The sequence below is a fragment of the Lissotriton vulgaris genome, chromosome 7 (assembly GCF_964263255.1).
Source record: "Lissotriton vulgaris chromosome 7, aLisVul1.2, whole genome shotgun sequence".
In the NCBI taxonomy this organism is placed as follows: Eukaryota; Metazoa; Chordata; class Amphibia; order Caudata; family Salamandridae; genus Lissotriton; species Lissotriton vulgaris.
The window spans coordinates 1752439843-1752463037 of NC_141695.1; the positions used below are offsets into that span (position 1 = coordinate 1752439843).

The following is a 23195-nucleotide window of genomic DNA, read 5'->3' on the forward strand; positions in this document are numbered from 1 at the left end:
GAAGCTGGTGCAGACACGAGAGCACCACCATCTTGTGGCTGTGTCGTGGTTATTTCATTAGTGATCAATGCGGCTGTTCCCCACCGGAAGCCTGATGGGGCCAAGGGCTCTTGGGACTTTGGTAGAATCTTCAAAGTCGAGGGGATGTTTGTCGAAGGTGGGGGCTTGCGTCCAGGTGGGCAAGTGCCCGAGTTGCAATTTCGGACAAAGTTACTCCAGCGGCCTAGACCCGCCTTCCAGAGGGCCCAGACGCCATTTTGAGACCCTGCAGCAGCCGCCCTTCGTCGTGCCTTTCAGGAGCGGAAGAAAACTTCTCGTGGCGACAAAGACAGAACATCATGCTGTTGGAGCAGGACATTTTGGTTCGGGGCGCCATGGTGCAGCTGTGGAGCCTTCATCTGGGGAGGTGAGGGAGGCTCGTCCGTGCCGCCTCCCTCTCCCGGCGCATCCCACGCCGTCCCTTTGAATCAGGGGTGCACATGATGACCACCCTACACCCCTGATTCCGACTCTTGGGGGACCATTGTATGTCCGGTGCTGCGCAAGTATGCCCGTCGGACATTGTATGTCCTGTGCTACGCAAATATATGTGCGTCGGACATTGTAAGTTCTGTGCTGCGCAGGTATATGGCCGCCGCCCGGCTGGAGGACTTCGGCGCCGGGCCAGGGCAGGGAAGCCTCCTACCTGTGGAGGTGGGAGAGGCTCGTCCGCGTCGCCTCTCCCTCCCAGCCCACCCTGCATCAGTTCGATGGAGGAATTCGTGATGGCCGGACCAGGAGACACGAGGGAGGGGGTCATCCTCATCCGCCCCCTCCCTACTTGTGGCCCGAGGAAAGGGGGGGGGGGGGCACCCCAGGAAGGAGGGTATGGGAAGACCATTTCATGTCGGCCCATGGAGCCTCCTGTACCTTCTCACCGGCAATTTCTTTTGGTCTATGGCTGGTGGCAGGCCCCGCCCCACACGTGCTGTGGTTTTCCTCTTCCGGATGGGCGGGACCGTTGACCTGTTACATTTTGAGAACTTCCGGAGTGAGCGTAATACGTTTTGTATTGTTCCTATTAGTACAGTTTACTTTAAAGAATGTTTTACTAGTTTTTCTATTTATCGTTGGTTGTGTGTTATCTTTACCGTAATTAAATCCTAAATTATATAACAGATGCTTGGTTTCCCTGAGTCCTTTTTCTAACGGGAGGTTGTCTACGTAAGCCTGTATTTGCTTTTGTTTTTCAGAGTGGGGGGGGCAACGGGGGGGGGGGCAATCAGTCCCAGAACTATAACATGTCGTTAAAATTGGTCTGACGAAATTTGTGCCATCGAGCATAATCAAACGTGGTGGTTCTATCCGTCCTGTCCGTGGTAGTCTGGTTTGTTTTTGTCTCGCGCCTTTTCCCTTTCTGCCGGCCTGTTATTTCTGTCGACCCTCCGCTCTTACTTATGTTCTGTAGAGTCGGGCATTGGGCTTTCCAGTGTACGAGACATTTACAGAAAGCACATTGGTTTTGCCTTAAATCCGTTCGTCCTGTGCATAGTGTCGGGGGATTACTTTTGGGTCGTTGTGTCTCGGGGTTGTCCCGCCGGCACATCCCTTTACATCGTTCTCTTTTTGTCTCTAATCCTCGGAACTGTGTCGTCTTTGGCCCTTCCTTTTGCCTACCAGACGTTTGGAGGATTGCCTGTCGCGCTTCTTTAACTACTTTGACTTCGTCTCTTTCTTTTCGTTGCGTAGCCTCTTTGCGCCACATACCGAGACTATCGATCATAATAGGTGTTGTCTTATTATTACGAAGGGCTATTTCCACCGTTTCTATTTTGTCTAAATCGAAGGATCCTATCAGTGGCCACTGTTTCTCTTGGTTTACTTTGGTATACTTGTGCCATAGCTTACTATAGGCTATGGTAATTAATCCATACTTTGTGAACATGTCTTTATTAGGGGTGCCTTCCAGCGGGGCTAGATGGTCCACCTCTAATAAACGGTCCGGGCTGAACCAGCTATCCATCAGTGGGGAGAAGACAGGCATGACGGATCACAAATGGGGATAATAGTCAGCACTACCTATCTTATCGCTGCGTGCAAAGACTAGACAGAATATTTCTATTCTACGTTGTTTGCAGGCAGTGAATACCTCATGAACCAATATTCGGGCAATCAGTGTTTGGTCAACAAATAAAAATAAAAAATGGTCAATGGGGAGAATAAGTAGGCCCGCAAAGGTCTGCGTCACCTACCCTTTCACTATCTGCAAAGAGGGGGACCTATTCTTTCCTGTTTGCAGACAGAGAGTCTCCAGAAAACAATCCGTAACAGTTAATCAATGGGGAGGGGCAATTTGTTCAGTGGGGGAGAAAGATAGGTCCGACAGATGCGTACCTATCCTTCACTGCTTGCAAAGAGAGAGCCGGTTGTTTCTCCGTTTGCCGACAGCGAAACTCCAAATAAATTAACAAAGAGTAATACTAGTATTTTCCATCAATCATCAATCATTCCGCAATTCGTCGTGTTTACACGACCTTACCCGGACCGTATGGACAGTTTCCTGTCTTCCGAATCCAGCGCCCGATCGTCCTCTTCTCTTCGTACTCCTCGTGGCACTCCTGATGGTTCCCAGTCAGGACCGTAGATCACTCAAGAGAGGTCCGTTCGGAATCAGTGAAGTTCGGATGATCGGCTGTCAGACGAGGGTCTATCGGACAGGGTACCTTCCGATCGTTGCAGTCGTTCACTCTGTCGTCAGGACCTCTCCCACTGGATCCACGTTCGAGCCCAACGTTGGGCGCCAATTGTAAAAAGGGGTCGTAGACAACCAGTGACCAAAGACCCTTTTTGTTGCCCGGCGATGTCGCCTCTATGACCCACCGATATTAATCAATGAAGAAGCAGGCGCTGGAGACTGAAAGGCAGGAAACGAAGTTTTATTCTCTCCGGAGGAGAACACATCAATTCGGACAGCAAGTATCGTCACGAGGTGCTCTAGCCACATCTCTGAGGCCTGGCCTCTTATACTCTGGTTTATGATCTTTATTGCACGTAACACATTCTTGCAACACTTTGATATTTGAAAGAACATCCTCGGAATCTCCCCTTCAGGCCCGTTCCCACATGCATTTACAGTTGAATTCCCCACCCCGGTCGCAACAGGTGATGATTATCGCGCAGCAGGACATTCCGCCGATTCACGGGATGTGTGAAGTTTGATCGGATCTCGTAGGGTGGGGGCTTTGATCGGCTCGAGGGTCTTTTGATGGGGAGGGGAGGCTTCCTACTGTACGGGGTAATAAACAGTATCCGCAGGGCCAGGTGGTGGCTTGGGAACAAGGAAGACAGACGGGCACACAGAAAAGGGAGGTTTGCATCAAAGGGCCTGAGACTATGAAAGGAATGAAGGGAGGTGTCGCGCTGGGAACAGGGTGGGATTCTGAGGCAGATTTGCGCTGAAGAGGGGTTGATGACCCAAGGCATGTGAGAGCGAGGGGGATTGTCAGCGTGCGGGGGATGCCTGTGAGGTTAAGAAAAAGTGAGAGACGCGCTGGCTATCAGCGAGGGCAGGGAGGCCATGGTGCTTAGAATGGCTGCCGATTACGCGCAAGGCATGTGAGAGCGGGGGTGACTAGTACATGGGGGCGCTGGCGAGGGTGCAGAACCGGGTTGGGGGTCAGGGACGTGCAGAGAGCGGTTCTGATCAAAAACAGACTCAGGTGGGAGCGTATGGCAAGAAGTGTGGCATCGGAAAAAGGCAAGATGGTGCAGATGATGTTCACCAAATCGTAACAATTTTCCACAGTACTCATGCCCTAGTTAACGGGGGTAACATTTACTAGGGTTTTACAGGGTAGCTAAAGTCATGTGCTAAAGTTGGCTCAGTTTACATACAGTTTATATTCAGGGAGTTCAGAGGAGGATGGTCGTAGCGGCACAGAACACCAGATCAGAATACAGGTTTCGATCCAAGGACTAAATGCTTTGCTGAGGTTTGAAGTCAGAGGACCCAAAACAAAGGTTGGAGCTTCGACAAACAGCTTAGAGATTCTGGTCCGTGGTAAAGAGGTGATAAATTACGATAGCTGCTAAAACAATAGTTGCAGAATCAGTGTTAGAAGGAAGGTTTTGGAGTCCGAGCCCAGAGTAAAGGATTAGACATAGAAGGGGGGAGGATCAGAGTATAGATTTACAGCCGGGGTCCATATAGGAAGGTTTTGAAGACCGCATTGTATGCATTCCTGGGAGAGGCTGGAGAATGTTTGCAGGTCCGAGAGGTGGGCCACGCTGGACAGGAAATACGAATAACAAGTGACGTCATGCCCTAAATGTTGTGTCCTGTCTGGTTCTTTTTCAGGCCGTGATGGAAAGTTTGTGGCGAGGGGTCGTTACTCCCACGTGGCGGCAGTGATGAATGGAAACATTTTGCTGATAGCAGGAGGTTACAGTGGGGTAGCTCGTGGAGATCTCTTGGCTTACAAGGTGCCGGTCTCTGTATTCCAGGTGCGGATACAGGAGGTAAGAATCTGTGACCTTCAGGATTTAAGAACCTGTGACCTTCAGGAGTTAGAGGGGAAAGTGCGCAGGGACAGGCTGCCTCCCGTTAATGTGCAGTGGGGCTTGATGAGGAGGGTTTGAATGACAAGCCTTCTCCTAGTGGGTGGCACTGGCTTAGGTTAGGAGCATAAGAGGGACGGATTATTTATTTTTGATGGACACTGCTCCTGGAGATGTGGGTTAAAGAGACGAAGGGCATGAACCCCGTGGTGCACACTGGGCATGCATAGAAGGTTATCGCCTTCAAGTACATTGTTAAGAGCTGGATGAGTAGGCTGAAAGTATTCACCTCCCTGTGACTGGATGAAGAGAGCAAAGCATGCTGGGACTAAATGAAGAGGGGTTCTGCTCTCCTCTCACTCTGCCAGGTTCTGCTTTGCACGAGGAAGGGAAAAGGGACAAGGCTTTTCGATTTTTAATCTACGTGAAGTTTGTCTGTTACCTGTATATGGTGTGGGTTGTACCTATCTGTAGGATGTTGGTGTAAGAAAGTGGCTCTATATATACTGCACCAAAGTAAGGTACAGTGTGCCCAGAGTCCACAGTCCCCAGAGGTGTGGCAGAGGCTAAAGTTAGATATAACCTTACTGTTCGAGGCATTGATTGCTAACGCAGAAAGATGACCTAGATTTTCACGATAGTAAGTGGCGGGTACGGCTAGGGCTTGAAGGCATATTTATGCAATAACCAATAGATGTTGCTGGGAGCATTCTTTTGACAGCAAGTCTGAAAGCTCAAGACTGTATTTCATTTATACTATACACCCGCTAGATTGATAAAGTGGGGGGGGGGACATCATGGGAAATGCGTTAGATGTGCTATGGAAAGGGTTGATATTGTACATATTTCTTTTGAATGTATAGACCTCCTCCAGTTTAAAAAATGCATTGAGCAATACCTTTCAGAAATTACGGGGGTAGATGTACATATCACTAAAGAGGTCGATAACAGGTGTTGGAGAGGGTGTAAAAGTGGGTCAAGTTTGTCGCCCAGTTAGATACTTTATATTTATAGCAGCTGCAGTAGCACGATTAAGTGTGGCCTCGGTATGGCTTCAGCTCGATGCCCCATCTTTTGAGATGTGGCGAGCAAAGTTCTATAATATTTTTAATTTGGAATATAGTTTGTACTGTTTAAAATCAGTAAAGCGGAAAAAATTGGGGGTCTGGATATGGGGACCTGTGATTGAGCATATGGGGATGGTTGTTGGTATATAATTAATTTTATATATTGTTGTATACTGCAGAATTTAATTTGTATACAATTTAATTTGTATCTCATTGATTAGCAAATGCTTTTTGTTTTAAAGGCTATGCACTGAACAATAAAGAAATTAAAGAAAAAAAGAATATAGGAGTACCAAACTACTTCTTTCAATAAATCCACACTCCACGCGCCAAGATACTCCTTGGAATGGTAGTGCGCTATATAAGAACTTAATCACAATCACAATCACATGCCATTGTGGGATTTATTGTACCATGTGCTCAGAGGGCACCTCAGAAGTGCCCCTGAATCCCTACTAACCCTGGAGTGATCTCTCTAGGCAGGCAGTAAGCCAGCCACCACCAGACCGGTTTCTGGACCCCTGGGTAGAGAGTCCCTGCTGTCTGGGACCAGAAACAATGCACATCCTGGGCAGAGGTGTCATGCCTCCTCCCTCTGGATGGGCCAGTGCTCGAAGAGGGGAAGCTTTAAAGGCTTGCTGCATTTGTACTGTGGTCCCAATCTCTGCTGCTAGCTACAGATGGCAGCCCCTGGTTTTCACCCTCACTCTGGGGGGGAATATTGGCGGGCAATTCAAAAAGATAGGTGTACCCACCTCTGCCTACCCCACCCTAAAGGCGGGGGGAAGCGATGTGAAGCACTGCATTCAACCCCCTTCATCTTGAAGATGGGAGGACCCCTCCAATCAGGGCTAGGTCTATGCTCCCTCCCACATGAGGGTGGCATAACAGATGGTGTAGTCACCCCAGGTAAGGTGCCTATTGGCCCTACCTGCTACTCCCCTAAAACGCCTCCTAAATTCTGTATTTAGGTGGCTCTTCAGACCTGCCTCTCAGATCTGCGAAGATCTAAGAAGAAAGAAGACCCCCTGCAGCAGAAGCCAGAAGATGGCAACTGCTGTGGCCCTAGCCCTACTGGCCTATCTCCTGCTTCGACGACACTGCGACCTCTTTTGCAACAGCGACCTCTGAATCCCCTGGGAGGACTGTTGCCTTTAAAAGACTCCAATCTCCGGTGGACAGCAGACCCGTCCAGAAAAATCCTACTCCAAAGACTCCAGATCCAGGCGGTACCGTGTCTCCTGCCCACTCTGCACCTGACACCCATGACCCAAGTCCGAGTGGCTCTCCTGTGCAATGAAGTCTCCCCAGCAATCCTGACCTCATGTCCAGCGTTGGCTCACCTCTCCTGCCCTCCACGATGGTGCCTGCAGTGTGAATCCAGAGACTCACCGTGACCGGCTCTGGGAAGAAGCCGTCGAAACACACCCCTGCACCCGAAGCCCCTGGACCTTTGTGAGCTGAACAGACGGTGCCCCAACAACCACCTACATCCCAACTTCTCTGCTGTTGTTGGTCTTCCTCCTGGAACCTCTGGTGCCACGCCTGCAGCCTCTTTGCTGTCAGGAAACTCCTCACGGAGAAGCAATGGGGGCCCAACATTGATCTATGTGATCTATGTGATGTTTGTGGTGTCCTTACTCCAAGTTGGTTTCCCTATTACCTGTATAGGGTGGGGGTTGCATTTCTCTCAAGGATATTTATTTAAGATCCATATATGGTGTGTGGTGTTCTTACTCTGAGGCTGTTGACTCACGGTATCAGTTTCTCTGTAATTTGTGTTTTGCATGCCATGCAGTGTTGTGACCGTATGGCAATTTAGAGAGAGCGGCCATCGCCTCACAGCTGTTTCTCCTCTCATTTCAGTATCACCTTGATTACTGCTCCATGTACGTCGATGATGCCACCTGTTCCAAAGATCCAGAGTGCACCTGGTGTCTCACCAGCTGCCAGGCGTCTCAACGCAACAAGAATGTGAGTTGCTTTTTCTGATTTTCATCATTTTGTTGGGAGTTCTGTGACTGCTCCACTTCTCCAAGGATGAGTTTGGCGTTTTTGAACTGGTTTTAATACGTTTATTATTTGATGAAAGTATTTGTATATATGTCAAGACTACGTCCTATACATCTGTTTGGATTGTGCACATTTGCTGAACTATGGGTCTACGTGCATGTGGAATTGGTGAATTTTGTGTTTTTGTAAACTTGCTTAATGTTCGTTTATATGCGATATAAAAGTGTATGTAGTTGGACTTCACAATGTCTCATGTTATGTGAATTTGTATAGCGCTGCTAAGCACCCATGAGGGTATCCAGGCGCTGGGTAGGGCAGGCCTGAGGGAGGAGGAGCAGATCAAGCCTAGTTCATCTGGCAGAACCATTTCTTGAGGTTCCCTCGGAAGTTATGAGGGAGGGAAGTCTCTGTGGAGTTTAAGGAGGTCATTCCAGGTCTTGATTGCAAGGTGATGAATTACCCGGTCTCTCCTCTTATCCAAGTGTGGTTTTGTTGGCCTTACTCCGAGGCTGTTTTATGATGTGTGTGATGTCTTTACTCCAAGCTTGATTTTGTATGGTGCGTGTTCTCATTTTAAGCGTACTTCGCTTCCGGTCTCTCTCTGTCTCTCGCTCTCTCTCCTTCTCGCTCTCGCTCTCGCTCTCTCTCTCTCTCTCTCTCCTCTCTATCTCTCTCTCTCTCTCTCTCTCTCTCTCTCCTTCTCTCTCTCTCTCCTTCTCTCTCTCTCTCCTTCTCGCTCTCGCTCTCGCTCTCTCTCTCTCTCTCTCTCCTCTCTATCTCTCTCTCTCTCTCTCTCTCTCCTTCTCTCTCTCTCTCCTTCTCTCTCTCTCTCTCTCTCTCTCTCTCTCCTTCTCTCCTTCTCTCCTTCTCTCCTTCTCTCCTTCTCTCCTTCTCTCCTTCTCTCCTTCTCTCCTTCTCTCCTTCTCTCCTTCTCTCCTTCTCTCTCTCCTTCTCTCCTTCTCTCCCCCGACATGGCACATATCCCTGTGTGCCATGCCCACAACCCACTGCCCTGGCATAGGTCAGCCACCCTTTTAGCTGGGGACACTATACCAGTGGTGAGGGTACAGGTGCATAAGCCTGGTACCCCCTGAAGTGTCTAAGCCAATTCTTAGACATTTTAAGTGCAGTAATGCCATTAAGAGTATATGGTACTTGGAGTTTGTCATTACGAACACCACAGCACCATAATGGCTTTACTGAAAACTGATAAGTTTGATATCAAACTTCCCAGCGCATTAAACCAACACTGGTGCCAGTGTGGAATTTAATGAAAAATGTCCACTGAAAAACGACCTAACACGAGTGTCCAGGCTGAGTGGTTGCTCACCAGCTGCCACCACCAGACCGGTTTCTGGGCCCCTAGGTCGAGAACCTGCTGCTCTCGAAGGCCTGAACCAAGCAAATCCTGGGATGAGATGCCCAAGCCTCCTCCTCCTGGATGGGCAGGGTCCCCGAAGGGGAAGCTTCAAAGGCTTGCCGCCTCTCTGAGCTTCCCCAGACCCTTTGCTACTTCCAGCAACTGGCCCCCACTGGTTCTGACCCCCACTTTGGGCGGGAGAATCAGTGGGAAAATCAAGTGAGGAAGGCAGGTGTGCCCACCTTTGCCAACCCCAGGCCCCCTATACCCCATTGAATAACATTGGGCCTCAGCACCCGGCCGCCTTAGTGCCGCTTCAGGTGTTTTGAGAGTGCATCTTTGAACCTGGGGGAACCCTTGTTCTAACCTCTGAAACTCAACCCCAAAGACCGAGTACTCTCCTGTTAACTGATAACTTCATTTCTCTCCATAGGAGTACATTGACTGTTTTCCCTTTAAAATTGTTCCAAGTGTGGAGTTGATTTGTATGAGAAACTGAATATCTAAAACTGTACAACACTCATTTTACTCACCTTTTCTCTAGGAAGTGTCCCAGTGTGATATCTAGGCATATCACACTGAGTAGAAAAAGTTACTTAAAAAGTAATCTGAAAAGTAATTTCGACATTTTGACTTACCTGTATTTCAACCAATTACATTTGAACTTGCATTCAGTTGTAAAACACTGCATACGATTTTGCAAAACATTTATTTCACTTACCTGTGCCAGGCCTGGCTTGGTTCTAGAAATAAAATGACTTATTAATACTTTTACACAAACAAAATTGATCTGTCTGGGTGGGTGGGTTTCCGAGGCTGGGGTGACACCAGGTGTCATCCCATGCGGAGGGTGTAGAGCGAGAATGTGGAATTCAGTTTTCACTGAGGTGAGTATCGGGCAGCTGTTCTTCATCCAGGTGTGACGGCTTTCATCCCCTCTTGAAAGTTGTGGCTGGTAATGTCTGGTTCCTTGGTGAGGGAGAGTATGAGTTGGGTATCATTGGCAAAGGAGACTATGTTGAGCCTGTGGTTTCTGCCGATGGTTGCCAGGGGGCCCATTTAGTCGTTGAAGAGGGTGGGGCTGATGGATGATCTTTGGGGTACTACGCTTCTGGTCTCTGTTGGTTCCGAGAGGATGCGTGGAGTCTTATTCTCTGTGTTCTGATGGTGAGGAATGAGGGTATCCAGTCTAGGGCCTTTCCTTGTATGCCAGCGTTGTGTAGTGGCTAGTGTGTGGTGGGAGATGGTGTTGAAGGCTGCTGATTGGTCCAGGAGGATGATGGCTGCTGTTTGGCCTTGGTTGAGGGGAGCACGGATGTTGTCTGTGGCAGCAAGGAGGGTGGTCTCGGTGCTGTGGTTGCTACAGAATTTTCGATGACCTTGGCTGTGAAAGGAAGCAGCAAGATAGGTCTGAAATTCTTGAGGTCCGTTGGGTCCGCGGAGGGTTTCTTCAGGAGGTTGACTTTGGCATGCTTCCATTTGTTGGGGAATGTGGCAGTCTTGAGGGAGAAGTTGATTGTCTGCCATAGCTCAGGTGCGATGGCTATGTGGAATCTGTGGAATATGTGTGGCGGGCAAGGGTCTGGTGATTCTTCAGAGTCTTCTGCCGGTGTAACGGACTCCGTTTCAATTCTGCCATTGGTGCCACTCCAAGTATCCGTGCACCGAACTGCATAAAGTCTGCAACTTGTGCCTCTCACCGGAGCGCAAAGAAGTGGACTGTGACGTTTGGCGATCGTTCTGGTCCAAAAAGACTTAGCAGGACCGTCTTGCTCGGCGAAGGGACATGCAGCAACAGAACATTGAACACACGCCGGTGCACTATGCCACTGGTGAGGGTAAATTTGCATGAGCCCTGTACACCTACAGTGTTAAGTCCATTCTTAGACATTGTAAGTGCAGTAAAGACATAAAGAGTATATGGTGCTGGGAGTTTGTCATTACAAACTCCACAGCACTATAATGGCCTTACTGAATTCTGGGATGTTCGGTATCCAACTTCTCTGCACATTAAACCCACTCTGATGCTAGTGTGGGATTAAATGCCAAATGCACTCAGAGGGCATCTTCCCTTGAAAGGCAACCTAACCCTAGTGTCCTGGCTGACTGGCTGCTTGCCAGCCGCCAACACTAGACATGTTTCTGGACCCCTGGGTCTAGAGCCTTCCGCTCTCTGAGTCCTGAAACAAAGCACATCCTTAGTAGAGGTGCCAAGCCTCCTCACCTAGGATGGGCAGGGTCCACAAATGGGAAGCTTCAAAGTCTTGACCCAGCCATTTGCTGCTCTCGGCAACTGGCCCCTACCGGTTCTAACCCCCACTTTGGGATGGAGAATCACAGTGAAAATCAAGATAGGAGGAGAGGTGTGCCCACCTTTGCCAGCTCCACCCCTGAGGTGGGGGAGGTGAGGCGAAGCACAACTCTCAGTCCCCGCCATCTTGAAGACTTGGGGACCCAGCCAACAAGAGTGAAGCTTATGCCCCCCTACATAGGGAGAGTAGCATGATAGGGGGTGTGCCCAACCCAAGAGAGGGACCCACTGGTCCCGACATGTACCTACAGGAAACAGCCCTAAATTTAGTATTTAGGGGCAACCCCGAACCTTGCCTCCTCAGACAAGCAAGAAGAAGGACCGAAGACCTGTGCTGATGGAAGAAGAGGACGACACAACTGCCTTAGCCCCTGCCCTGCCAGCCTGTCCTGACCTCGACCTTCTCCAGCGGAATCCCGACGTGTCCTGCAGTCAGCCGCCCCACATAATCCAGCGAACCTGCCCTGCCTTCCCCACATATTATTAGTCTCCCGTGAACCCTGGACTTTCTCAAGAGCCAGACTCTGGCTCCAACCGAATCCGCGAGTCTGCACCACTCTACACCCGACACACATGGCCCGAGTTCGAGTGACCCAACACCTCATGGAGGTCCCCCCAGCGATCCTGACCTGGGCCCTGGTGATTCCTGAACTACCTCAAGCCTCCCGAAGACTCCTGCAGCCAGTATTTGGAGGGTCCCAGCGACTGGAGCTGGTAAGGAAACCTGCTGCATTAAGACACCCCTGCACATGACGCCCCATGGCCTAAGGTGGCCCAACTGACCGTGTCCAGGCAAACCCTTCTATCCCAACCTACCTCTCCAATTGGTGGTCACCCCAGGAAGCCTCCTTGCCCGAAACTGCAATATTTCTTTTGACCAGAGATCTCCTATTGAAAACAGGGCACCGACGCCGATCCAGCTCCCTCACCCGGCACCCTTTTTGCCGCTGTGGTGCAGCTTGTGCTCTCACTTGGACCTCTCGTAGCTTAACCCTAGGAACTCTGCTCGCTGAACCCTGTGGCTTGCCCGAGAGCAACCAACATCCCTCCCTAGCCCCATAGGCTAACATTGGGCCTCAGCACTCTGCACCCGGCTGCCATATGCGGCTGATGGTGCTTTTAGAGTGCATCCTTGACCCTGGAAGAACCCTTGGTCTAATCCCAGAAACTCGACCCTCAAGACTGTTTCCTTACAAACCGATAACCTCATTTTTTTCCCCATCTAATTGCATTGACTGTTTTCCTCTGAAAGTGTTGAGGGTGTTTGTATGGAAACATAAACGGTCTTTTATTGCAAAATTGTTTTACTTACCTTTTTATCTAGGAAGTGTCCGAGTGTGGTATCTAGGCATATCACCATAAGTAGAAAAAGTAATCCAAAAAGTAATCTGAAAAGTAACCACAAAGAAATTACAAATACTTACTGTCTTTTTAAATATTTTACAAACCTGTAACAAAAGTAATTTTCATCCAGCTTGTTTGTTTTGATCAATCTGTCTTGAAAAGTACATTTCTATTTACCTGTACCAAGTCTGCTTGGTTCTAAAAAAAAATACAACTAAAGGAATAATTTTAATGCAAACAATTGGTCTGAGTTCAGTCTTTTAGTGTGTGACATTTATTGTCTGAGTGTGTACAACACATGCTCAACACTACCCTCTGATAAAGCCTCACTGCTCGCCTACACTACCACAAATAGAGAGTAAGGTGTTATCTACTTTTACCTCTGTAAGCCTTAGGGGATCCATTGGACTCTGTGCACACTATACCTTACTTTGGTATAGTATTTACAGAGCCAGCTTCCTACAGAGTTGCCGATTCCCTCAAGGTGAGTTATAAACTCAGGAAGGATTGGCCTGTGACCGCGACAACTGGTGACTGGTATACCAGGACCTTCTCACCATCTTTGTGGACCGAGTAATCCGTGCAGAAACAACCCCTGTCGACCATGTCGCTTCCACATTATCTTAGAGAATTTTCAGCATCCTTCATCTCTTTCATCAGGACCACTCCATAGGAATCCACTGCAATGAGGTTAAAGTGCCTGCAACTTCTGGAACTCTTCTTGAGGCCCTCGCTGGCACCCTTGGAAAGCCTTAAAAACCTGATTGTTCGCTACCTGTGTGTCCTCAAATGTCTACAGTATTCATCTTCAGCCCTAGAGCCTCCATCTGGAGAGTTGGTTGTGCTTTTTTCAAATAATAAGTGTATTTAGCGTGCCTCTCACCTGCAAATAACGATTAAAAAATAAACATTGGGGGCTCCATGAGTAGGGTGGGAGGCAGGGGTGTCTTCTAATTTAGAAACTGATGCCATTTGAGAAGGAAAGCACGGGTGGGGTGTTGAGAAGGGATGTTGTCTAGTTTGGAGCCTGCGCCATGGGTGGTGTCGGGGGGGGGGGGTACAAAGGTGATGTTTAAATAACAGGTGCCTTCTAGTGTGGAGCTGGATGCCAGGGAAAGACGGGTAAGGTGTAAGCAAGGGGTGTCTTCTAGATTGGAGGCGGGAGCGACTGAAGTAGTAGAATTAAGTGTAAGGAGAGGTGTCTTCTAGTGTCAGGTTGAGGTGCCCGTAAAAATGGTGTCTCCAGCCAGAAGAACTAACGGCAGTAGCTCCCTTCCCTAACCACTCCTTCTGACCTCCAACATTGCCATTGCCTGGAGCTCAGGTGAGGATGTAACTTGGAACAGCAATAGAGTGAGTCTTTGTTTTCTAAATCAAAACTTTCCACTTGAAGGTGGTGTCTTGTTGCCAATCAACAGTCTGTCACTGTAGGGAACCGGGCTTTAGTTGCAGTTAACCCCCACTTTTTATGGGTTCTGCTAAGCAGACCTTAGTGCCAGTGTGTCTGCCCTAAAAGAAGGTGTTGTCTAATTGTACTTGAATTGGCAAAGGACTCTAGCACCCCTGTAAGGGCCCTAGTAAATGGTACCCAAGGTACCTAGGGCATGGGTACTAAAAAGGATCCTTAAGGGCTGCAACATAGCGTATGCCACCACAAGTGTAGGAATCTGGCACTTTGTGATATATCAGAATTCTGATAAACCGAATTAAGAGTCCGGGGTTCCCGTATGAGTGGACAGTCGCTTGCTCTAGCAATCCCAAAGAACTCTATTTGGGGGAAGTGTGGTCAAGGAGCCTTCGGCTTAACAAAGAGGAGTGCAGGACATTTGTAGATACACACAATGATCAATAAGTTACATGCGAGACTCAAGAAGGAGATCCACACCATCTTATAAAAATAGCTAGTATCTTTACACAGGTTTAGGCAACAGAGAAAATCCTTCAGGTAAGTTTGTTTTTAACTAGAAATTCTTTTCACTTCAAAAAGTGGACCCAGTTAAATTTTCACGTTCTGCAATGTTATCCTATGGGAAGAAGAAAGAGTTCTGTAAACAGGTACAGTACAGTGAGTTACGGGACCAATCTCCAGGAGTTAAGGCGAGTTGGGGTCAAGGCCATGGCAGCACCGACAGCACATCAACAGCGGCACAAGAGCCGCCGGGCGCAGGGTGCAAAACAGCGTTGGGAGCTCAATAGATTTTTATGGCGACAGAGGGGGCTCAGACCTCACAATGTTAGGGAACGTAGGGACACCCTTGGTCCTCTTCTTCACTGCGCAGGGGCGACGGGTGCAGAATTTTGCTTATCAGGAGCATCGTGGTAAAGAGGGGCCTGCGTTCAGCGGCTGCAGGCGATGTCGGGGATCCAGGGGTGGTGAAACCACGATGGACTCTAGATCTGGAGGGCTGGGGAACCTTATTGGCACCAGTGGCTCACTTGAACTCTGGCTGTGGGCGACTGTTGCAGTGGTTGGTTCAGGTGTCTGCTTTGGTGGTTCCAGAGGCCTCAGAGTCTCTTCTTTGGTGTTTAGTTTATTGCTGGATATTGCAAGTGAGCAGGGAAGCCCTCTTAAGGTTTGTGCTGGGCACTAGTCAAAATGAGTTCCCCGGCTACATTATGGCGTCACTGAACTCCATGGTGTTTGGTATCCAATATCTCGTACTACAAGCCCAAAATGATTCCAGGGCCTGAATTAGTAATACATGCACCCAGAGGACACCTAACCTACCAGCCTCTAGTGTGTTGGCTGACTGGTTTCTGCCAGCCTGCCACCCGAGACAAGTTTGACATCCTACAGTGAGAGCCTTTTGCGCTCTGGCTGTCAGGAACAAAGGCTGTTTCTAAAAACTGTAGAAATTCATAACTTCAAGATTAGGATGATCTTGGTATCTGAATTGATATAAAAGTATGTGTTATTTTTATAAATTGGTTTTGGGTTTCTTTGAGTTTGCCTCATTTACTGCCTTTGTGTGTAATAAATGCTTAGCATTACCCCTGTTATGCCTAACTGCTCGCCCACACTACCACAAGAGAGCGCATTTGGGGTGTCATATGTGCCTCTGTAATTCATTTGGGGTTTGCTTGTACTCTCTACATAGTGCATGAGCATGAGGTACACTGTGCAGAGAGCCACCTTCCTACAGTCATGGATGGATGTTGGAAGATATCTGGGAGTCCTATATTATTGAGATATTTTTCATAGGAGGGATCAGACGTAATCAAGTGGGGAAAATTGAAGGCATATCCAAGAATGATGGCAGTATGCAACTTCTAAGGTTCAACAAGTCACCAAAGGTCACCTGGGCTCTGAGAGCATGGCTGGCCCCATTGCATGGCTGGCCCCATTGCACGACTGGCCCCATTGCACGGCTGGCCCCATTGCACGGCTGGCCCCATTGCACGGCTGGCCCCATTGCACGACTGGCCCCATTGCACGACTGGCCCCATTGCACGACTGGCCCCATTGCACGACTGGCCCCATTGCACGGCTGGCCCCATTGCACGGCTGGCCCCATTGCACGGCTGGCCCCATTGCACGGCTGGCCCCATTGCACGGCTGGCCCCATTGCACGGCTGGCCCCATTGCACGGCTGGCCCCATTGCACGGCTGGCCCCATTGCACGGCTGGCCCCATTGCATGACTGGCCCCATTACACCACTGGCCCCATATCATGGCTGGATGTCCTCCATTTTTCTCAAAAATGACAGCGATCTCACTCAATGGCAGGGACATTTTATGCTTCTCAAAGTACTTAGCTTGTTTCACTGGGCAGCCTTTTCTGCCCCTGTTGCTGATGTCAAGAACATTGGAGTCTAGTTTGACATTAAGTGCGTCAGAGTCTAAAGCTATGCACCTCTTGACAATACCGACCTTGAGGAAGATTTTACCATTTCTCCCCCTGATAAACTTGCTCACGAGTTAAGCGCCTTGATGTTGTTCCTCCTTGAATTCTGCAAAGCCTTGTACCTTAGTCTGCTAGCCGCTCAGATAAACAATATGAAAAGTCTGCAAACCTTGACCAGGTGGCTGACTTGTGGACTTGTGAAGTTTGGTCAAATTTCAGTTGCATGCTGCTCGTTTCAGTAGCTACTGATCTTTTACCTACAACGTGTTATACATAGTGCAAAGTTTACCATCACCCTAGTTTAAACTACTTTCCAACTGGCTATTACCTCACTTACCATGCAGAGCCCTGTGCTCTGGTTTCCTCTTCCTTCTCGTTATCCCTCAATATAGCAAGGAACGTTACAGTGCAGATCATTCAGGGTCTTGGGTCCCACCCACTGTCACGCACTCCCGCTTCACTTACACCAGACAACTTCAAACTTTGTTCTGTTTAAGTAAAAAGTGAAAGCTCATTTCTCCTTAGTTTCTGTTCTAGTCTCTTTTATTTGTCAGTGTTGTTTGGTTAATGACTGTTATAAATAATTTAAGAAAAAAGTAAGATAGAAAATCATGGAGATGTTTTTCCTACAAGTTATAAAAGTGACTGTATTAGTAGGCCACATTTATTCAGTGCAGGCAAAGATGTTTATTTCAGATGCCTTTACCTTGGTTTCATCTCTTGATGAGGACTTGCTGCAGACATTCCACTGGTGAGAGTTACAGAGTGGGGGTGAAGTCATCTGAGAAGGCTGCCACCAGGTGGACCGATTAATTTCTGATGGTGAGGGGGGGCTATTTGCACTGACATAACTGCATTGTTTGGTCTTTTTCTCTATAGTGTCCAAATAAAGGATGCCTTGGCCTGGCACGGTTGCTAACAGATTGCCAGGCTTGCTTGGCATTCAGTGGGAATAATTTCTCCCTCCCGCATTCTGGTGGCGCCTTCGGCTGGTGTGTGCAGAACGAGACGTGCATGGCAGTTTCTGGTAAGGGGCTACATCAAAATTATTCTGTTTATGAGGACTTTGCCTGTTGATGGGTTGCAGTTGTTACTCATGTCTGTCTTCTTTTGCAGATCGCGACAACTGTAGAGTTGGGCAAATTTCTGGCACCTACGGCTGGTGGGGCCAAAACACCGTCTTTCTTACGACTCTGGAAGGATGTCAGCAAAGCAACTTCTTGCCAGGGCTGCACTTGATCACCTACCAACAACCACGCAACACCTCACAGCCTGATAAGGTAAGGGGTCCTTAAACCAACTCCCAGGCCAGTTGTGTAAGCTGGACTCCAGAACACCTCCCCTGCAGATCAGCAGGGAAACCGGAGATGCTGTCTTAGGTAGAGAGATAATAGTTGCCCTGTAATCCAGGCAGTGGGGCAGCAGACCCTCTCCCAGGAGGACTGGATAAGAGGGACTCCTGGCTCCCCTGCTTCCCATATCCCAGACTTCACTCTAGGCAGACTGAGTTAAAGGGGGCGGCAGCCGCCAGGTGTACATGGTAAGAGATTCTTCCAACGTCAGAGGCGAAACAGGTGTGAGGGACCACAGACCACCTCCCAGGCAGAATGACTGCTCCTCTTCCCCCACAGATGGCAGGTAAAGGTATCCTAGAACTTCTTCTCAAAGGCAAATCTCACAGTAAGACTGGAGGAGACCCTTGTCTACCAAATGGACTGAGTAAAACGGACCCTCCGCTTCCCAGGCAAGGCTAGCTGAGAGGACCGCAAACCTCCTCCCATGCAGATGCAGGATTGGCAAAAGGGAACGCACACCTTCTCCCAGGGAATCACATTAGTTGGTACTCTAGAACTCTTCCATGGCAGACTGAATAAATGAGAGCCAATAAACCACCTCTTTGGCAAAGCAGGATAAGGGTTCAGACTACTCTCCTGGCTGAACAGGTATGAGGGACCCAGCCCATGCCCTAGACAGACTGAGTGAGAGGGACTCCACACTACCTCTCAGACAAGAGAATACTAGACCACTGCCCAATCAGGCCAAATAAAGCGGGACCCAAGATCTCCTCCCAAGGACACAATGCAAAGGGAAGTACCAATATTTCCTGGCACAGAGGACACCAGCACATCCCCAGCCAGGCAAGGCAAAAGAGAACAATCAGAATAAATCACAGTATCACATGAAAAGGGGAGAGGGAAATCAGTAACGACCCACAGCGTAACAAGGTAAAACTGATACTCTAGAAGGCCAGGACAATAGAATACCGAGCACCCGCAAACTCTCAAAGCAAATTTCTTAACACGTGAATCCTAAAACACCTTGCAACCAAGTATTAGAAGGTACACCTCAGACCACCTCAGACTGGCCCAGTGAGGGCATCTGTAAACACTGCAGAGCCAGGTATTGCAGGACAGATACACATTATCTTACAACTAGGTTCAACAAGGGTGAATCTCCAAACAACTCCTGGCTAGAATTGTTAAAAGGCCTTCTCACAGCCTGTCAGCCTTAGGGGAGAAAACCCCAAAAACCCTGAGAGTCTCTGTAGGGGTAACACAACTCCTTGCAACCTATCTGGGTAACAAGGGAGCTCTCTGAAAACAGTACACCATACCTTTTCATAGCAAAGCAATGTCAAGGGGAGACCCTGGAGCACTCTTCATTCACACACAGTCAATAGCGGCCCGTCGGAACTCATTGTAACTAGACAAGGTAAGGGGAGGCCTTGGAGTGCTTTCCAGCTCCTCTGCTTTAAAGGGGGGTTCGCAGAATATGTGGCTTTCAGGACAAAGAATCTTCTGTGTGATGCACAGCAAGAAAAGTTAATTACTGTTACAGTATTGTTTGAAGCATGTGTGCTGTAGATACACATGCTTTGCATACTCATGCCATCTAGTGTTTGGTCCGGATGTTTGCAAGTTGTTTTTCTTCAAAGACATCTTTCCTAGTCACAAGGTAAGGTGACTCCTCCTTTGTGATACTGTGCATGGGCATCAAGTCCATTGTTGGATTGTTTTCTTTCCACCATCTGGTTCGGGCGTGGTTTGTGGTGCTCCGGTTCGAGACCGTTCTCTGGGATCCCCTTGGTGCGCAACCCACTGTACCCTTGTTGATATTGTTTTGTATGATTTTCTTTGTTCCGGCGTGTCGAAAAAGGCGAGAAAACTCAACCTTTGATCCAAAAGACTTCATAAGCGGCCTTCGGGCATAGCCGTTTCTTCGAGTTCCACTCTGTCGTACTCTTTAAGTCTACCGCTGATGGAATGGACTCTGTTTCAATTCTGTCCCCAGTTCCATGCCAAGTATCCGCTGACCTATCTGCACAAAGTCTGCAACTTGTGCTTATCACCAGAGCACAAGGAGGAAGATTGTGACGTTTGTCAATCTTTTTGATCGAAAAAGACTTTGCGGGATCGTCGGGCTCGACGAAGGGACATGCAGAGACAGAACATTGAGTACACCCTGGATATCTTCAGAGAAGATACTGTAGGGAAGTGGGTTTCTGTTGAAGTAACCCCCGCCCCCCACTTTTTGCCAGACTACTGATTCACTTTGACTTGGTGTGCCCTGGGTCCCTTCCAATCAGGTTTCCAGGGCCTGTGTTTTTTCCCAAAACTAACCCAATTGACCTGTCTAGCCACAGGTCAGCCCCAGGTAAATGGTACCACAGGTACCCAGGGCACTGTGACCAGGGAAGACCTCTAGGGGCTGCAGCACTTATTGTGCCACCCTTGGAGGCCCTGTACCTTTACACACCTTTGCAGGCTATGTGTTATGGTGCAGAACAAAGTGAAGAGTCGACATTTTACACATCCCTGTGTGCCATACCTACAACCCACTGCCCTGACATAGATCAGTCACCCTTCCAACTGGGTACCCTATACAAGTGGTGAGGGTACAGGTGCATGAGCCCTGTACCTCTACAATGTCTAAGTCCATTCTTAGACAATGTAAGTGCAGGGATGCCATTGAGTATATTGTGCGGGGAGCTTGTCATTACAAACTCCATAGCACCGTAATGCCTACACTGACAACTGAGAGGTTTGGTATCAAACTTCTCAGCACATTAAACTCGCACTGCGAGAAAGTGCCCTCTTTCTTGCATGGTATGCCCCTACTTTTTGCTGAATTGCTGATTTGCTTTGACTGGGTGTGCCCTGGGCTCCTGCCAATTAGGTACCCAGGACCTGTGTTCCTTCCCTAAAAACTGCATTGAAGCCTAAACCCAATTGGCATCTCGGATCACCTGTCAGCCCCTGGTAAATGGTACCCAGGGCACTGTGACCAGAGAAGGCCCTAAGGCCTGCAGCACTTATTGTGCCACCCTTAGAGGCCCTGTGCCCAGGCACATACACACTGCCTTTGCAGGCTACGTGTCTTGGTGCAGAACCAAACAAAGAGTCGACATGACACACATCCTTGTATGCCATACCCACAACACAATGCCCTAGCATACCTCAGTCACCCCTCTAGCTGGGTGCCCTATGCCAGTGGTGTGGGTACAGGTTAATGAGCCCTCTAAGCCTACAGTACCCAGGTCCATTCCTGGGCACTCTAAGTGCAGTGCTGCCGTTAAGAGTATATGGTGCTGGGAGGTTGTCATCACAAACTCCACAGCACCATGATGGCTACACTGAAGACTGAGAAGTTTGGTATGAAACTTCTCAGGACATTAAACCAAAAACTGATGCCAGTGTGGGAGTTAATGTAAAAATGCATGACGGAGGGCATCTTGGAATTGCTTCCTGAAACTAACCCACAACCCGCGTCCTGACTGTGAGGCTGCCTAGACTGCCACCCAGTAGACCTGTTGCTGGACCCCTGGGTCGAGAGCCATTCACTCTTGTGGGCCTGCAACAATTCACATCCTAGGGCGAGGTGCCAGGCCTCCTCCCCCAGGATGGGCAGGGAAAGCTTCAAAGCATTCCGCCTTTGTAAGCTTCTCCAGACCACTTGCTGTACTCCGCAACTGACCCCCACCGGTTCTGACCCCCACTCTGGCGGGAAGATCGGTGGGAAAACCAAAGTGAGGAAAGGAGGTGTGCCAGCCTCTGCCAACCCCACCCCTCAGGTGGGGGAAGCGAGGTGAATCACAACTCCGGGCTCTCGCCATCTTGAGGATGGGGAGCCCTACCCTATCAGGACTAGGCTCCTGCCCCCCTCTCACTGGAGAGTGGCAGGATAGGGGGTGTACCAGGGAAGGGACCCATTGGTCACTAACCTTTACCTACCTTGACCGCCCCTAAAATTAGTATTTAGGGGCACCCTGAACCTTCCTTCCTCAGATCCCGATTCCGAAACTACAAGAAGAAAGAAGACCTGCCGTGCAGCTGCTAACAGGAGGACAAAACCAACTGACTTGGCCCCAGCCCTACCGGTCTGTTGACCCTCGAACCTACTCCTGCTAAACCCCGGCGTCTCCAGTGGTCAGCAACCTCAAAAACCCTGGAGGACCTGCCTGCCTCGCTCAACTAAAGACTGGGACTCCCACAAGCAGTGGTTCTACTCAAACATCTGTAGATCTGGTAACAGCCAGGAACCGGGAATCCAGCACACTCTGCAACTGCTGAGCCCGGCCTGTGCCCAAGTGAACAAAAACCACAAGGACGCCCCCCCCAGCGATTGTAACCAAGAATACAACACCCAAGGACTTCCCTCGACCCATCTGACAACGCCTGCAGCCTCAACACCAGGGACCCCCCCAATCGCGACCAGCAGAGGGTAAGATTTCCTGATGCCTGAAGACACCCCTGCACCCGGCGCCCCATGGCCCCCTCTGCCCAACTCCTGGGTGTCTACTCAACCTACAGCTTCCCAACGTACCTCTCGAATTCGTGGTCGCACCTGAAGTATCTCCGTCCGGAGCCTGCAGCCTTTGTTTGTCTCAATTTGACACAATGTCCAGCACTCTATAACTATGTAGAAATGATCTATTTCTTTATCGCATGGTAGCAAATTAGACAATAATTATAAGAAAGCACAGTATAATTGCAACATCTCAGTCATTCCATTCAAGTAAGTTAGGAGTCTTCAGTAGTTGGGTTGTCAGGTCTTTTATTCTGTTCGAAAAATGTAATCTTCATAAAAACAACGTTGTAGCCTACGCGTTTCGTCCAACCGGACTTCTTCAGGGCAGGTTAATCAATGTTTTCTGTGTTGTCTAGTCTAAGGCTTCGTTTAGGTTTGTCTTTAGAGCTTCTCTCGGCGTAGTTATGCAGGCTTTAGGGCAAGTACCTTGAAAGCAGTAAACGTGTTTTCTAAGTTGGTGGTCCAGTTATTTGAAAAGATATTTCCTTGCTTGTTCTTGCAGAGAGTAATTTTGCTGAGCCTGGTCGTTGGAGGTCCAATTTGTTGTTTAGGCTGTAGAGTCAAGGCATCGTGGCATCGTAACCGCATTCGAGTTCCTTGTTTGTCTCGCAGCTTTCCCTTTGAAATCCATTGGGCGCCCGACGGCCCAAATGCACCCAGTCGCCCCAGTGCCACTGAATGTGCACCAACTGTTCTGTTCAATTTCCCCCCTTGCCCTGTGTCAGTGGCCAGGTGCTTCGCTAACACGGCCTCGTGGCTTGCCTGCTAGCAGCCACCAACTAAAAGGCCCCCTGCCCGCCATAGGCTAACATTGGGCCTACTCTCTGTGCACCCGGCTGCCACTGTGCCGCTGAGGGTGTACCTATTGTACCAACCTGACCCTGGGAGACCCCGGAGTCTTACCCCAGAAC

General features: G+C 49.2%; 1 protein-coding gene across 1 annotated transcript in view; it reads left to right on the forward strand.

The window, feature by feature from the left end:
• Positions 1-23195, forward strand: part of MEGF8 (multiple EGF like domains 8) — a 399920-nt gene that overhangs the window by 90816 nt on the left and 285909 nt on the right. The window contains exons 11-14 of the mRNA XM_086933057.1: positions 4337-4497; positions 7470-7577; positions 17356-17503; positions 17593-17756. Coding sequence (XP_086789183.1) covers positions 4337-4497; positions 7470-7577; positions 17356-17503; positions 17593-17756 — 581 coding nt within the window. The remainder of the gene's footprint in view (positions 1-4336; positions 4498-7469; positions 7578-17355; positions 17504-17592; positions 17757-23195) is intronic.